Source organism: Gambusia affinis, linkage group LG04 (assembly GCF_019740435.1).
Source record: "Gambusia affinis linkage group LG04, SWU_Gaff_1.0, whole genome shotgun sequence".
Lineage (NCBI taxonomy): Eukaryota > Metazoa > Chordata > Actinopteri > Cyprinodontiformes > Poeciliidae > Gambusia > Gambusia affinis.
In genome coordinates this window covers 15,949,583-15,965,607 of record NC_057871.1, presented here as the reverse complement: position 1 = coordinate 15,965,607, position 16,025 = coordinate 15,949,583, and the positions used below count along the sequence as shown (strand labels likewise).

The 16,025-nt window shown below is 37.1% G+C and overlaps 2 protein-coding genes across 2 annotated transcripts in view; one reads left to right on the top strand and one right to left on the bottom strand.

The window, feature by feature from the left end:
• The window catches only part of krt222 (keratin 222), a 30,635-nt gene extending 21,195 nt beyond the window's left edge, over positions 1-9,440 (bottom strand). Inside the window, exon 1 of the mRNA XM_044113210.1 lies at positions 9,325-9,440. The gene's annotated coding sequence lies outside the window, so the exon portion shown is untranslated. The remainder of the gene's footprint in view (positions 1-9,324) is intronic.
• On the top strand, positions 9,334-14,933 carry krt97 (keratin 97). The gene is made up of 8 exons (XM_044113211.1): positions 9,334-9,843; positions 10,892-10,974; positions 11,116-11,272; positions 12,100-12,264; positions 12,378-12,503; positions 12,666-12,886; positions 13,111-13,172; positions 13,787-14,933. Exons 1-8 carry the CDS (start codon positions 9,460-9,462, stop codon positions 13,891-13,893), a joined length of 1,305 nt encoding a protein of 434 aa, XP_043969146.1. The 5' UTR covers positions 9,334-9,459; the 3' UTR covers positions 13,894-14,933.
• Positions 14,934-16,025: the final 1,092 nt, after the last annotated feature.

Below are 16,025 nucleotides of genomic sequence, written 5' to 3'. Positions count from 1 at the left end.
TCCAAGTGTTGGACCTCTTGTCTTTTCACAGAAATTAATTTTGAAATCTCATTTTAATACATTCATATGATATTTTTCCACCCCTTTTAGCTAACAATAAATCTTTTGCTGTTAAGCATATGTTTGTGGGAATTTCTGATCATTCTCTCTTGTGAGGCACTGGTGTTGTCTTTGGGTATATTTAATTATACTCAAAGGTATAAGTGAACATTTATACCTATGGGATAAGTTTCTAATTATTCCAAAGGTAAGTAGAGACTTATCTCTATTCTTACTTATTTTCCTAAGAAAGAATGGAATGGAAGACAGATTGGAACTGAACTGAAATTCAGAATTGAACTGAATTGCATCAATAAGATTTTTTTATTATTTATTTATTTAAATCTGAATATCTTGCACTGAAATAGATTTGAAATAGACTGAACTGGTCTGATTTTAAGAGGTTGGTGCTTAAATGTACACAATTTTATGTGAAACATATACGCCTGTTTTGACTTCAAAGAGCTGTGTCTGTGAACTTTCAGCTCTGTATATATATATTTGACTTCTCCACTGAGTGAGTAAATAAGAGGCAGGATGTTTGAGTTATGGATGCAGAGAGCTAGAACCACTTTACAAATATTGTCTCCGACTAGACGTTACTTCATTATGCAAATTTTCTCAGGAGAGTTTAAAACCAGTTAGTTAAGGTTAAACTTATCAGTTGTCGCATAAGAGAAAGAGTTAGTTCAATGTAATACCAGGCAGACAACCTACTGGGCAGTAACTGTGAAGATGTTAAGTCATTAGAAACAGCATGCGAACCAAAACAGTCAGGAATCAGGACTGTCTGCTTACTGTCAGCACATTCCCACGCCCTCTCAGCAAGGTGGCTTCTCTATGTTGGCAAAGATGACAAGAACATTTGCCGCCTAGGAAAAAATCCTCGATGAAACAAAGGCAGCGCCCCCGTTAAGCGTCTGGGACTGATGATTTCTGCGCCCATAAAGAGGAACAATGTCACAGATCCTGTTTCTGAAGGTTGTTCTCTTCTGCGATCCAAGAAATGCCTTCCAATGCATAGCATTCATGTTTGTTAGTAAGTGACGTTCCAAGCTGGTGCTGACTTGTTATTCAAATTTCAGGAGGAGAGGTGGAGGCTGTAGCTGTGCACATTGTACAAGAGAGAGAGAGACAAGAAACAAGACAACCTCAGACTATGGGTTTGACATCAAGCACTTTTACGAATCCGACCTCTAGGTAACTCTGCATTCCTCTGTTCCTGTGGAGTGTGGACTCTTAGGATCTCACTGAGTCCTTTTTCCACTTTCTAAACAAAGAGTTCTTTATTTAAGGAATTTAAAGGACAAATATCAAATCTTCTTGAAAAAAGCCTCAAGCAATCACAAAACAAACTTCCTAACATGTTTTTGACCATAAAATATATTAGAATGCACACCACTTAAGATCAGGATTGCAGTTTATGTAGCCTAAGTCCAAAAATATTGAGCAGATTAAATTACTAGGAACTCTTACCCAGTCTTTGTTGTAAGAGAGATTGTCAGCTTAAGTCAAATAAGCCTCCCTCACATTGTCAAGTTTGTACAAAGCAAGTATTTATCTAACTATTCATCCTGGACTTACTGACTCTAGCTTAACTATAAGGTACAATTTAAAACAACATGTATATGTATATTTTTATTTAGTTTTTAATACAATGAATTTAACGAGTCATGTTTTGACCTAAAACTCTAAAATTTGGTAGACACGTCACTTCTAAAAACTTACAAAATTGTCCCTTGAGCTTTTGGCCAAACCCAAAAGGAAGTTGGCCATTTTGGATCAAAGCTGCCATTTTGTCTGTTTTACACACATTGTATCTGAGTGAACTTCTCCTTCAGCTTTTGAATTACAGACTTCAAAATGACTCAACATAATCTTAAGGTACTGAAGATCAAAAGTTATCAAAAGCTTTTTGCTGCATCAAATCATGTAAAAGTGACCAAGCCTCTAATAACGTCCACACACAAGGCCAGAGCTGGATCAAACTCTTTGTGTGTCATTACAGACCAGCTCTTAAACATTTACATGGCCATGTGGTGACATCACTTTAGTCACACCTACTTATAACATGAAGTCACATGTCCTGTTGATGGATGTCCTCCTTGTACACACTCACACTTACAACTTTCAAGCCGTGTCTGATGACACAGGTGATGATGAATCATATACTGAACAGTGACTGTTGAATGGAGCATGTGAGCGTGGCAAAGTGGCAAATTCCAGTACCATATCACACATCACTTTAGCCCAGCCAAAATAGAGAAAAAATTTGCAGGTTTATTTTGTGACATTTAAGGATACTACGTACTTAATAACGAGAGAACTCATTTAGTTCAGCCCATTGACTAATATTTAAAGTTCACTAATTATGGATTATTTAAAAGTCTGTCCTGAATTTCTAAATTAGTCAATTAAAGACATGCATATAGGAGAAATGTTGACATGTATTGACGGATGAGATTCTTCAAGCATTGCTCTTCAAGGTCAATAAATATTCACATCACAGGGTGTATAAGCAGGCTATCAAAATGTCAACTCTAAAGGTCCAGCAGCAGTTTTTAAAGGTTAGGTAAATGTAAGTTAAAGGTCAGATCTGAGGTGCTTTTTAGATGAGCTGCAACATCTTAAAAACAAACCATGAATCTAATTGTAAGTGTGTTTGTTAATCACAAATATCTAAATTAAAGTTATCTGCTGATCGGCTCTGATATATCTAGAGTTGCACAGACTGAAATTGCGTTTTATGATCTTTTGACTCAACAAATGCCCCATCGTGCCACTATTGGGTGAGGAAGCTCTGTTTGCAACCTCTTTCTGACACTGAGGCAGGTTACAACAATGTCTGCAACTGTCTGAAGTTAAGCCCCCATCTTTGCCATCTTTGTTTGCTGTTCATTCTTGCTGTAACGTAATGCAGTGAGCCATAACACAAACAAGCTTAAAGATACAATCTTGTAGGGTATGTTTTTGCGTAACAAATATACAGTGAACATACAGATGGAAAATGAAGTGTTAATTTTTAAAGCAGGTTCACAAAAAGTGCGAGGTTTTTAAAAAGTGCATTTAAGAGAAAAAAAATCTCCTTATTCTGCGCTGAGAAGTTGTACAGTGACATAACAAGCATTTTCAAAAAGAAGAAAACTACAAAAAAAACTCAAAGATTCTGTTTACCATAGCCACACAGAGTCCAAGTAAATACCAAATTTGGCAAATCTTAAACAAAAAAATTTGGGGAAAATCACAAAAAAAGAGGTACAAACGGAAAGAATTGAAAGAACAACTACCATATATCTTGATGGCTGTCACCTCACAGATGTGAGCAAGGAGCATTTTTTTTTTGGAAGAAAAGAAATTTACATTACCATTTAACAGCTTTATAGCAAATTCTGGGGGTATTTTCTTGGCATGCTTTGGGTCCTTTGCTAGTTGAGCATTGTGTGAATACAGCCACTGTATGGTGTACCCATCTTCTGATAGCTACTTCTAGAAAGATAATGCACCGTGCCACTAAATTCAAATGACCTGGTTTTTTGAGCATAGCAATAAGTTCACTCTATTTCAGTTTCTTGTAGGACAGTTTCTGGGGACGATTAAGGAGTCTTAACCCAATTACTTTGATTTCTTTTCCTTTTGTGTTGTGGTGGAACAGAAGATTTGTACTATGGATGTGCAGACAGTTACATCTCCAGCTAAAATGTGATGTTATCATGTCAGTATAGACCAAGATCTTTGAAAAATGTTTCTGAAAACCTTGTTGATTCAATGCCATAAAGCTCTGAAGGTAAAAAAAGGGTCCAGCCTTTTACTAGCAAGGTGTACTCTATTTAAAAAAGAAGCCTGTCAGTGTGCCTCAGCATCTGTATTAAAACTGAAAGCTTTCTATATAGTAATGATTTTAGATTCTTAAGTTATGTTTTAATATTATTTGTTCTTGAACGAAGAAGCTAATAAGCGTCTTAAGAAATAACAGCCATTTGTCAAATCAGAGCTGTCTTTGTACTTCACTCAACACAGTTAGTGGTTTTCTTTCAACGTCTCTTTTCACTGATTTGCAAGATTAATGAGAGTGGAGTGTTCTTTTCAGCTGCAGCTGTCTACTTAATGGTTTTGGATCTTTGTTTAATTTTAAGGAGACCTTTGTCCTAAATCAACCAATCTTATGAACATAACCTATAAGACATTTGCATGTTTCAACATGTTGCTTGGCACATTGTGAAAGCAAAAAATGTGTTACAGATGAAAAAAACAGGGAAGTGTTTGGGGAAAAAAAAAAAATCCCTGAAGGCAAACTGAATGATTAGATGCTGGGATTTGTTTCCTCTTATAATCTTGACAATGATACACGTGTCTTTACATTGCAGGGGGTTTTAACGATCGTCTGGAAGAAAATTTGAGTCACCTGGTTTGAGACACTGTCAAGGCAGACAGAACCAGAAAGACCACATAGTTATTCTTATTATATATTTTGTTTCTATCAATCAAACCTGCCGCACCTTCTAATCAAATGCTGATCATTCAAGGGAGGACAGACAATTATGTGGTGAACTACCTGCCACGCTCCATTCCGCACATTTTAGTTTGTAGAAACAAAGACAACACAACTAAAAGAATATTTCAAAAAGGTTTCTCATGCATGCAGGAAGGTTGTACTCCTGACAGCGTGAGAACAAGAGCTTGAAAATCATTAATGTTAATGTTTTGAAGGCCCTCTTTGTTAAATAATACATACACACCCAATATTACAAAAGAGATAAATGGAGAAAGCTGAGCGGAAAAAAATAAAACCTTAAAATTACACTAAAGCCACAGTTATCTAATTTTTCCACAGCTTTACAGCATCGGAGTACAAAAAATAATTATTGTTACTATAATCGGTTGCATGTGTCTTACAAAACAATTAATCTGGGAGTGGTGAGGTCGGATGTCATTTAGAGTTACACAGAAATAGGCAGGGCACATACTCCTAAACACGTCAGCTCGGATTAATTGTATTAGAGTTAGACAAGTAAAACAGACATTTGTAGCCTCCTTATCAAGAGAAAACCATTATAAAACCATTCAGATATCAATAGTATCTGAATACTTCCCCACATTGTCTCCATAAAGAAGGCTCAAAACCTAAGCTTTTTTTTGTTGTTGTCACAGTTGCTGTGTTGCTCTGCAATGGTTTGAACTCATGTTGCTCTGCAGGTTATTTTCTTTCATTTTTTATTTGGAACCTGAATAAGTTCTTCTCAGGAAAAAAGAAATTGATTTAATAACAGGCGAGTTAATTGTCCCCAACTGAAATCTTGTCATTCACGTGGAACTGGCACACTTCATGCATCTTACAATGAGAACTACTAGCATCATGATCTGTGGTTGATATGGTTCAGAAAATCTTACCAGCTTTGAGGGAAAACATGTTCAATCAGAGGCAATTTGAGATCTACGGAATTTTCATTATATAAATAGAAACTCTTTGGACAGCTGCTAGGAAAATAAAAAGGAAAAAAAGGAAAGAAAAGGTGCGCCCCTTATAGCTTCTATTTATTTAGGAGTAAATGCCAACTTCTGCCAAGATCAATATTTATCAGCTCAGTTAAACAACTCTGACTTGTAATTAGTCTCAAACCTTGCAGGAGGCAAAGACCAAAAGGGAGTGATGTGTGATTAGTATCAAAAATACAGCAGTAATAGCATATTGTGTAACTATAAATTTCAAAACAACACTCAATATTTCTCTCAAGTGGAAGATAATTAAAAAAGGCTTGGTATACTGGTTGGTATGGATTAATTATTTTTAGTTTTCCACAATAGCCATGTTTCCATCAATGTTTTTATTATGTGCATTTTTAAGTAACACATTAGAAAAGGTTGATCAAAATGGCTAAATTTGTAAGAACTTGCTAAATTTTGCAATAAAGTTATTATGCTCGCTTGAGATGGTTTTTGACTTTTCAGAAAAAGAGCTTGTGCTAAATGAGAGATTTTCTGAATATGCTCTGATGTAGCAAACATTTACCTCACATACTGGTCAGCTGTTTGTACTGTCAGAATCACTAGAATTGCATTTCTTTATCTACACCGCCTGCATGAACAACTTGGCTGATAACAGCATATTCCTGAAAGCCTCACTCCATTTTTAGAAGATGTGTGACTTGGAGCATTTCATGAGCGCTGTTAATTTCATCATGTGAGAAGCAAGTGCAATCCTTCAACGACTTGGCCAACCAGCTACACTGCCAGACCAGACAACAACAGCACCAAACAAAAGGGAGCCAAAGGTAAATTTGATAAATTTGGTAAAATTGCATACAAAATAATGAGCTCTACAAATCTGGTCCTTATGGAAGAGTGGCAAAAAGAAAGTCATTGAAACTCTTTTTGCAGTTCACCGATAGGAGACACAGCAAACATGTAGAAAAAGGGGCTTTGGTCAAACAACATTCGAAATACAAAATGTGATCGATCACACTGTCTTTTCTGTCACTACAGAGCAGTGACAGAATGATGCTGTGGGAACGCTTTTATTCAGCAAATCAGTCAAACTGGTCAGAGATGAGGAGATGGCTCTAAATACAAAGGAGTCCTAAAAGAAAATATGTGGGTTGGCGATGTCCGGCAGGACAACAACCCAAAACATATTGGGTAATTGCAGGCTTGACTGGGAAGTTTTAATAAAACCTGAACTTCACAATGCCAAAAATACTTGGACCGTGTGGTACAAGACAAAGCACAGTAATTGCTATCTGGAAAAGTGCTGCATGCAATTCAAAAGAAATAATTACTTTGAAAGAAATACTCATTTTCAGGTCATTACATTTTGAAGACCCCACAAGATTTCACATTTTCCAACCAGAGATCATACCGAAAATAAAATCTGACAAGATACTGCCTTTCATTTAGTTCAAAGCTAATGTTGAAAATTGCTAATTTTGGTCTTGTCTATAGATGTATAGAAAATTAGATCAACTTATATGGAAGAAATAAAAACTTCTGTTTCTGTGCAAAGATTTAGATGAGAAAAGCTTTCAGTCCATGTGACATCAATAAGAAAAACAACTTTGGCTTAAAGCTACCACCTTTTTTTTTTTTTGCCAAAAGGTGATTTAGAGAAAATTATAATTTTTGGCAAAACATAACCATATCAACATTATTCCTTTATTTTAGGAAGGTGACGACATGTTATTTAAATATTTGTTAAAACTGTCACTGTGTTGTTGCAGTATAATATGTGACAGACAGTCTCCTCCTAGAGCTCCTATAGCCATATGCAGAAATACACTGTTCTGACCGAAACGATCAATCAGAGCCAAAAGGAAAGTCTTAGTGCTGTTAATCATCCTCATGAATGCGCTGCTCACCCCCACCCCTTTGCTCTCTGGCTGCTACTGCTAGTTCCCCCACAACAGCGCTTTTCTTAATAAATAGTTTGAGCCACATCAGCACACTGAGGAGCGGATACCCGAGGTTGATTGACATAGCTAAGACCTTCCTCCTAACGCTGATTGGTTGTTTCTGACCAGGAGCTGTGCATTTTCACAGATTATTTGTTTCATTTTGTACTGTTACGTCATAGAGGTGGATTTAACAAATAAAAGTTACATACTGTGGCATTAAATATTGAGATAAGAACACATATGTGAGAACAGAAGTACTCCTCCACGATAGCTTCATTAATAGCTGGAGGCTAAGGCAAAACATCACTAAATGAAAATCTTACAGTAATTCACTATAAGAATTATTATTATTTTTTTTACATCTACATCAGATCCTTTTAGTTAAATAATCCTTTGCTCCATAGATTCTTTAAGCAGCAGTGGAACAAGTGTTTCTGTATTGTAAGCCAGAATTGGAAAATTAATTTGATCTACTGGTACTCTTATTGTATCAGCTCTGAATGGATGTTGCAGTTCAGTCAACAGCTGAGTTACCCACTTGTTCACACAAAGCAGCTGCCTTTCATAATTAACCGCATCATGTCAGTCTGTAGTTGCCCTCTGGGAGTGATCTGGCATACACAGGAACACTAAATCTCTTTCTGTATAGATGGAGAAAAGGACTTCCTCATTTAACATAAAAGTTGGAAACATAAAAAAGAAGACAAATACAAGGACTATGGTGTGTCATCAGTTGTTTTATAAGAGCAGAAATACACTTTGTAAATGTTAATGTGCCTGCAAATAAGATTTTGAACAGTTTTACAAAGAGAGAACTATTGTCGTCCACCAAAATGGAAAGTTATAAATTAATATATAAAAGGTTTGTGCTCCAACATGCAGACAAATTACGAACAAATGCAGGAAATTCAGCTCCATTGTTAGCCCCAGGAAGTGCTCAACTAACAAAGAACGGTTATGGTGTGGCAGTAGGGAGGTTCAACAGGACTCCATGGTAACTTCAAAATAAAAGGCAATTCCTCATACATTGTTTACAACTGACTTTTCAAGGTCCACAATCAGGAAGACTTGGAGAAAGAAACCTGGGAGAAAGCCGGCGTGCTTATTTTTAGTGTATTTTCTTTTTTTCTTTCTACCATTCTGTTGGACTCAGTGTGTGTTTACAGGTCCCAATTTAGGCAAGCTTCTGCTGTCAACAGATGGTCTCACATTTGACTCTAAAATGCCAGTCCAGGCAATAATATATTTAATAGCAAGACATATATTTTGACTGTGGTGCGAAGCAGATTTGTAAATCAGTCAGATGATGGTGCCAAACACACAAAACTAATGTAAGGGAGGATGAGCAAGCGAGTGAGGAGGTCTAAATTTTCTGATCTCTTTTTTCTACCTATAACCCTTAATTGATGAGCACCAACTTTTGCTTCTAGTCATTGTTGATGTCTCTCCATACTGACATTTTGTTGACCCACAATTGCATGGCTCAAACCAGAAAACTGGTGGCTGCTCTTCCTATGGAAGCAGCAAAAGGAAAGTTTCTCAGCACTTTTCTTTTTCTTTTTTTTCTAACCCCACCTCGGTTTTATGTTATCTATTAATAAGAGCGTGTGCGGAATGTGAGATCTCCTTAATAAATGATTTAGTTAGGAGTTGCGGTAAAATGGCCCGAAAAATTCATTCTACTGAAAAATTCCTTCTTTTGTAAGTTGTATTAATCAGAAGTAATTACAGGAGACATTCAAAGAGATAATATATGTCTCACACCTTTTTTAATATCTCCTTAACTGTAATGTGGAATGACAGCCGTTACCTGACTGGAAATTAACGTGAATTCCGTGCAACGCTACGCCACGCCCCGACCAGGTGGTCACACCTGGAATAGTAGCATCTTTCCACCTACCTGTCGGCCGCTCCCACTCGAGAGGGCTTATAAAATCCATCGTCCGCGCTGCCTCAGCACCGGTTCCTCCACACCGCCTCAGAGACGCACTACAGACCCGTAGAGACATCACCACCACCACCAGCAGCAGCAGCCATGACCTCCGTGCGCTCAGGACTGTCCTCCTCCATGTCACTCTACTCTATGGGCTCCTCCAGGAGAGCCTCACGCGGTACCAGCGTGTACGGCGGGGCCGGAGGCAGGAACGTCCGCGTGTCCTACGCTTCCAATGGTCTGGGCTCCGGCTTCGACCTGACGCAGGCGCTCGCGGGCGGCGACAACCTAAGCGTCACCACCAACGAGAAGGCGACGATGCAGAACCTGAACGACCGACTGGCCACCTACCTGGAGAAGGTGCGTTCGCTGGAGTCTGCCAACCTTCAGCTGGAGACTCAGATCCGGGAATGGTACAAAAACAAGTCCCCCACCGTCAGGAACTACAGCACGTACGAGGCAACCATCGAGGACCTACGCAAAAAGGTAAACTTTGAAACTTATGAACCTGACTCCTGACAGCATGACACATAAAATCTATAAACCACAACAGAATGTTAGACGTTTTGTTACACATAAGAATACTACTACTAGTACGATTAATGATAATAATTAATATTAATAATAATAATAATAATAATAATAATAATAATAATAATAATAATAATAATAATAAATAAATAAGGAACGTTGATGCCCAAAATTCTTATTCGTAGAAAAGTATTCAAAAACATTTAGGCATGGCCGAATTTGAAACATGCGTGTCCCTGCATGACGTAGTGATTTTGTTTTTTTGTTTTTTTTTTGCTATAAAACAAAAGTATTATAACAATAAAGGAGGCGTGGAGCATGGGCTTAACGCTTGCTGTTATGTACAACGATGGAGGTGAAGTAAAAGGTGGGGCTATTGTTGTGGAACAGGTACATATTGTTTTGAAACAGAACCTTTGAATTAAAAGCTGTGAGTGACTGAGACAGCAATTCTATCTTATTACTTTATTTGTGTTTATTATTTATTCTTAATTCTTGAATTTTCCTTCATAAAATAAATAATGAAACCTTTATTAGTCCCTAGAAATATTGGTGCCCCAGTGCCTATTATTGGAGTGGTCACAATCCCTTTTGTATCCCCTTTTGTGATGCCACTACTACATCTAAAAATGTCATAAATAACCTCTGCTCTGGTAGGCTACTGTAAAATATACATTTTTAGTTTTTCAGCTTTCTTGAAAATTTTTCTTCTTTAAGTCTAGTCCCCACCAGAATGAACCCAGATTGGATAACATCCTGAATGATGACACATAGAAGTTTTTCAACAGCATCCCCCAGCAAAATCAAGAACAACTTAAATATATTAACATGTTGGAGCTTGAAGCAACTTTGAAGGAATTTGTTTCTCCCACACCTTTTTGAGAATAAACGAAAGTCCAATTTAGGATGCACTCCAGTGAAAATTCAAAGTAAACTTATCCACAAGTCTGATCAACAGATGACACAATCACTAACACATCTGCATGATGGGGGTTTTTTCCAGATAAAAGATGCCACGCTATCGAATTGCGAGTTGATGCTGCAGATTGACAATACCAAGCTGGCAACAGAGGACTTCAAAGTGAAGTAAGTGGAAATAATTTATTTTTCAGACTTGTACCAGTCAACAAAGTTGTAAAACAGGTGGAGCCAGTTTTTGGTTGCACTTTCTGTTTGTTTATTGAAGCCACTAAGCAGTTACAGCAACACAAACCCCTCTCTTCACAGGTTTGAGAATGAGTTGGCAATGCGCATGTCAGTGGAGACAGACATCTCTGGGCTGCGTAGAGTTTTGGACGACTTGACCATGACTCGGGCCGACTTGGAGATGCAGGTGGAGGGTTTGAAGGAAGAGCTGATCTTTATGAAGAAGAACCATAAGGAGGTGAGAAAATAATGCCACATACAGAGCTTTGATATTATTTGTTGTGTTTTTTTTTTTTTTTTTTTCATTTTGATAGATAGGCCTTGACCAAATTTTAGAATAAACAACCACTAAATTTAGAAGGGGCGTTCAAGTGTACCTTGTGCAGCATATTCATACTGTTTTGCCACTCTGTTGTTCTAAAGCAGGGGTGTCAAACTCCAGTTCACAAGGGCCACTGTCCTGCAATTTTTAGATGCGCCACAGGTACAAAACACTGGAATGAAATGGCTTAATTACCTCCTTCTTGTGTAGATCAGTTCTCCAGAGCTTTGCTAATGACCTAATTATTGTATTGAATTGTGGCGCAGCAGAGGCACATCTAAAAGTTGCAGGGCAGTGGCCCTCCAGAACTGAAGTTTGACACTTGTGTTCTAGAGTACGGTAATACTAGAACATAGATAGATCTCCAAGCAAATATAATTATTTTCTTTCACAAACAAAACTTGTCGAGACTGACTGCTGAGCCAGAATTGATGCACCTTTGAAAAGCCGCCAACCCTGAGGCTACCAAGAATGACTCAAGCAAGATCGTCCAATTACAGCAAGTCTCGCATTATTCATGCTAACAAGTCCTTTTTAAACACCAGTCATCATTGAAAGGACGAAGACGATTCAGTGAATGTCACCTCACTGTTCACAGTGTTTATAAATTATTTACTTTTTATTTTTAAATTTAAGACATTAGCACCTCTCCAGAACTCGCTTCTCTCTGGGGTTTTATGTTCTGCTGTTCTTCATCTTTAATTGTGTTGTCTTTTTTTTTTTTCTTTTTTTTTTTTTTTTAGGAAATGGAAGCCCTGCGCAATAACATGCTATCCAGCTCTGTGAATGTTGAGGTTGATGCCAAACCCCAGGAGGACCTGTCCAAGGTCATGGAAGAGATGCGATCTCAGTATGAGAACGTTGTGGAGAAGAACCGCCGTGAGATGGAAGCCTGGTACAAGGACAAGGTGAGGAAAGTCGGACATAACACGACTAGCTTCGTATTCATTTCATGTTCAAATTTAAGAGAAGGTTTGGAGAGTATTTAGAGTTATTTTACGTCAATCTTGATATCTTTCAGTTTGAGGATCTGAGCAAGAAGGTGGCAAGCAGCACAGAGACTATAGAGGTCTCCCGAAGTGAGCTCAGCGACATGAAGAGGAGGCTTCAGGCTCTGCAGATAGAGCTACAGTCCCAGCTTTCCCTGGTAATCTACAACACTAGGAGAAGTAACATGAACAATCCAATCATAAATCATTTAACATGTCCGTTACCATTTGTAACTACCCCAGGCATTATTAGCAATGTCTGAAAACAAGCAGTTAGCCCTCAGTAAGCACTAAAATAACTTCCCTGTTCTTCCGAGCAGAAATGTAGCTTGGAGGGCGAGCTGGAAGAGACAGAGTCCCGCTACAGCTTTAAGATGCGCGGCCTTCAAGAAATGGTGGACAACATGGAGGCCGAGATCAGCAATATGAAGATGGACATCGAGCGACAGGCCTCAGAATACCGGACCCTGCTGGACATTAAAACCAGACTGGAGCTGGAGATAGCAGAGTACCGAAGACTGCTGGATGGGGAGGATGTGAAGTAAGAAAAAATTTATCAAAGGGAGTAGAAATTTTTGAAGCGGTCTGTAGCATAGTACACAGATTTAAGCTACACTTTCACATAATGGTATAAATGATTATATTAGATTAACACGACTCCTGAGCAAAAACAACCGAGCTCTTACTGTACTTTACCATGTAATTGACATGATGTCTGTTTCAGACTGTATGACCAAGAAAAACTAACTGTTGTCTTTCTTCCAGGAAAGCTGTAGTTGTGGAAGTGAAAGAAGTGAAAGAAGTGAAAACAGAAATAGTAGAAGAACGTAAGTTTGCTGCAAGGCAATGTTTTACTTTCATTTATATTTACATCTTCTGCATCTCAAGCTTAACTTTTCCAATTATGGATGTATATATAGGACTGCTAAATATTTACTATTTTCCAAATGGCAAAATGGATTTAGTGTATTTTTTATTTACTTAATTTTTTCTTCTCTTTAAATCTTTTTTTTTTTTTTTTTTTTTTTACATATTTTTTTGCCATATTTGGTTGCACTGACTTTTAAGTTGCGTAACTTGTGGACATTAAAGTCAGGGGAGAAGGGAGATCCGCACTTTGTGATGATCTCTCCAACATTGTTTTGCTGTCTGATTTCTTAAGATATTGCAATAATTAATTGCAAAACAATTTAATTTGCCAGCAAATAAAATGTTTCACATTGTTTTAATCAGAAGCTTCACACATCTTTGCATAAATGCAGCACATCTTGAACACCACAGTTCTTGGTTATTCAGATTCATTGTCCAGCAGAGAGGAAATACATTTGCCTATGTTGCAGTTTAGCAATTTCATAGCTGTATGACAGATATTGCAAGATATATATGTTATCATTCATGCAAGGAAAAAGTAATAGTTTTTTATTATGAATGTCTTCCACAGATAAACCGGTCATTACCAAGAGGACGAAAGTGGTGATTGAAGAGCTTGTGGACGGAAAAGTGGTGTCACGTACAGAAGACGTAGACACCGCAGTCATCAGCAAGTAAACTGAGCCAAAAACCAATCACGCAGCAGAGTCTTTTGTATTTAGGTCTTTGAAAAAAAACCACAAAGTATAAATATATTATCATCCAGATCTTTGTGTAGCTTAGATGTTTCAATTTTTTGGTCACGTTATTTATTTTGATTTAAAGACTAGAAGGCATATGCAAAGCTAGAATTGCTTTGAAAATTCTGTGCTTAGAAAATCAGACTATATAAGCAGTAAAACTATAAGCTACATCAGAAAAAGACGTAGGTGCTATTACCAGGTATAGAACCTACAGGAATAAAGTCAATTTTATAATGTTAAAAATGAACAAGTGCAAAAGAGCAAATCCAGTTTTGATTAAATTTACGGAAACTAATATAACTAGAATGTTCTTGGACAAAAACATGAGGAAGATAAAAAGGATTACGGAGTGTAGCAAGTATTCAGAAACAGACGAACTCAAGTCAATGAGACGAAACACAAAATGAACATTATGGAGCGAACTTGTTGCCTAGTGATGTCTTGTTGTGGATAATTCCATCTACGGATACTAAGATAGGGCCTGGTTGGGTGTACTTTTTCTCACACAAACATTTAATTTCGACTCAAGAACTCGCAGAATGTACAAGATTGTTGTGCATCAATTTCGCAGAACTGTTCGTGGGGTTTTTTTGTTTTTGTTTTTTGGGTTAGGGTTAGGGTTAGGGTTAGATCCACATATTAGATCCTCTTCTGTGTTGTTGGTGGTTAATAAGAGGCTGTCACTTTGAGTGTGGAAGGTCATTAAAAAAAACTTATTTCTTGATCCAAGTAGTTAAAAATGTTAAAGATGCTGCATATAGCATATTGTACACTCTCAAGTGACATATTGCTAAAGCGACTGGTATCACTTTTTTAAAGGGAACCATTGTCCAGATTCCTGCTGGGGTTTCTGATCAACTCTTGCCACTGCTGAGAGTTGTATCTGTTTTGTCTTTTCTAAAAAAGTTGTGTGTGTCTTTATCTTGTTTAATTTCCATTTCTAATGACAATAAAAATGATTGACAGAAAACGTTATTGTGTTCTCAATATTTTTTTTTTATTGCAAACACAAGGTGAGATGAATAGAGGTGGCATAGCAATAAATGAAGCAATTTTGTTTACATAAAAATTAGATGCAGGTTTAAGAAAAGTCACTTTCAAGCTTGTCAGAGAGAGTTTAGCTGCCTTGTTGATTGAGCCAAAAGAACAATCAATATCTTCTACCAAATGACAGGAGATTAAACAGACCAAGTAATAGATAACAAATAACGGGTGGACAAATTAAAACTATTTACCTATGACCACAAAAGTATCAGGTGTAATAAAGTAAAAAACCAAGGGGTGTATTCAGGAGTGATAAATAAAATGTAGGTGAACTATGTTGACACAGGAAAGGAGAAGATAGAAATAATGGTGAATGAGGACATGTAGGGATTATTACACAACACCTCAACCACTATTAAAATGTCAAGACAAGAACTCTAGCTCTCACTGACTAAAGAAGAAATTACAAAATTAATCAAAAGCAGTATAAAGTTAAACCAGGGGAAGATTTGGCAGCAGTCAACAAGTGTCTTAATGATACAAACTCCAACCATTTTTTTTGTCTATTTGGGCTTTTGAGTATTTAAGTTAGTACATTTTGCCGTCTGTCAGACATTCTCATCTGAGAATTTTCATGTCAATATTCTACTAAAAAGGTATTTTCCTGCCCAAGTGGCACACTTCAGATGAATGCAATTTAACTGAATGATATTTTTTCCTTTAAAGAAAAAAAGTAGGTAAAGTAATTAACATATGATAAACAGAGAGGTGACATAAAGTCAAGTACTCCTCTTTTCACTCGGTTCCCAATTTTGGACAATTCTTATTTTTTTTAAACTTCTGATTTGATAATTAAATTTAGCAAACATTTACCAAAAAAGTTTGGAAATGCCTTTCATATGAGATTTGTTATTTTATTTTAAAAGTTTATGATTTTTGTGAAGAGATTTGCGCCATCTTTAATCAACTTACCGAGTATCTCCCTTGTTGCTACTTTAATCCACAATATGCACTGTTGTAAAATGTCCACTAGATGTCAGTATATTCACGATAATGTTTATTCTCTTCATACTCTTATTCTAT

Excerpts from the sequence above, each read along its gene's own strand:
- krt97 (XM_044113211.1), top strand. The coding sequence starts at position 9,460 with ATGACCTCCGTGCGCTCAGGACTGTCCTCCTCCATGTCACTCTACTCT. Across the intron at positions 10,975-11,115 it reads ACAGAGGACTTCAAAGTGAA|GTTTGAGAATGAGTTGGCAA; the intron begins GTAAGTGGAAAT and ends CTCTCTTCACAG. Across the intron at positions 12,504-12,665 it reads TACAGTCCCAGCTTTCCCTG|AAATGTAGCTTGGAGGGCGA; the intron begins GTAATCTACAAC and ends TCTTCCGAGCAG.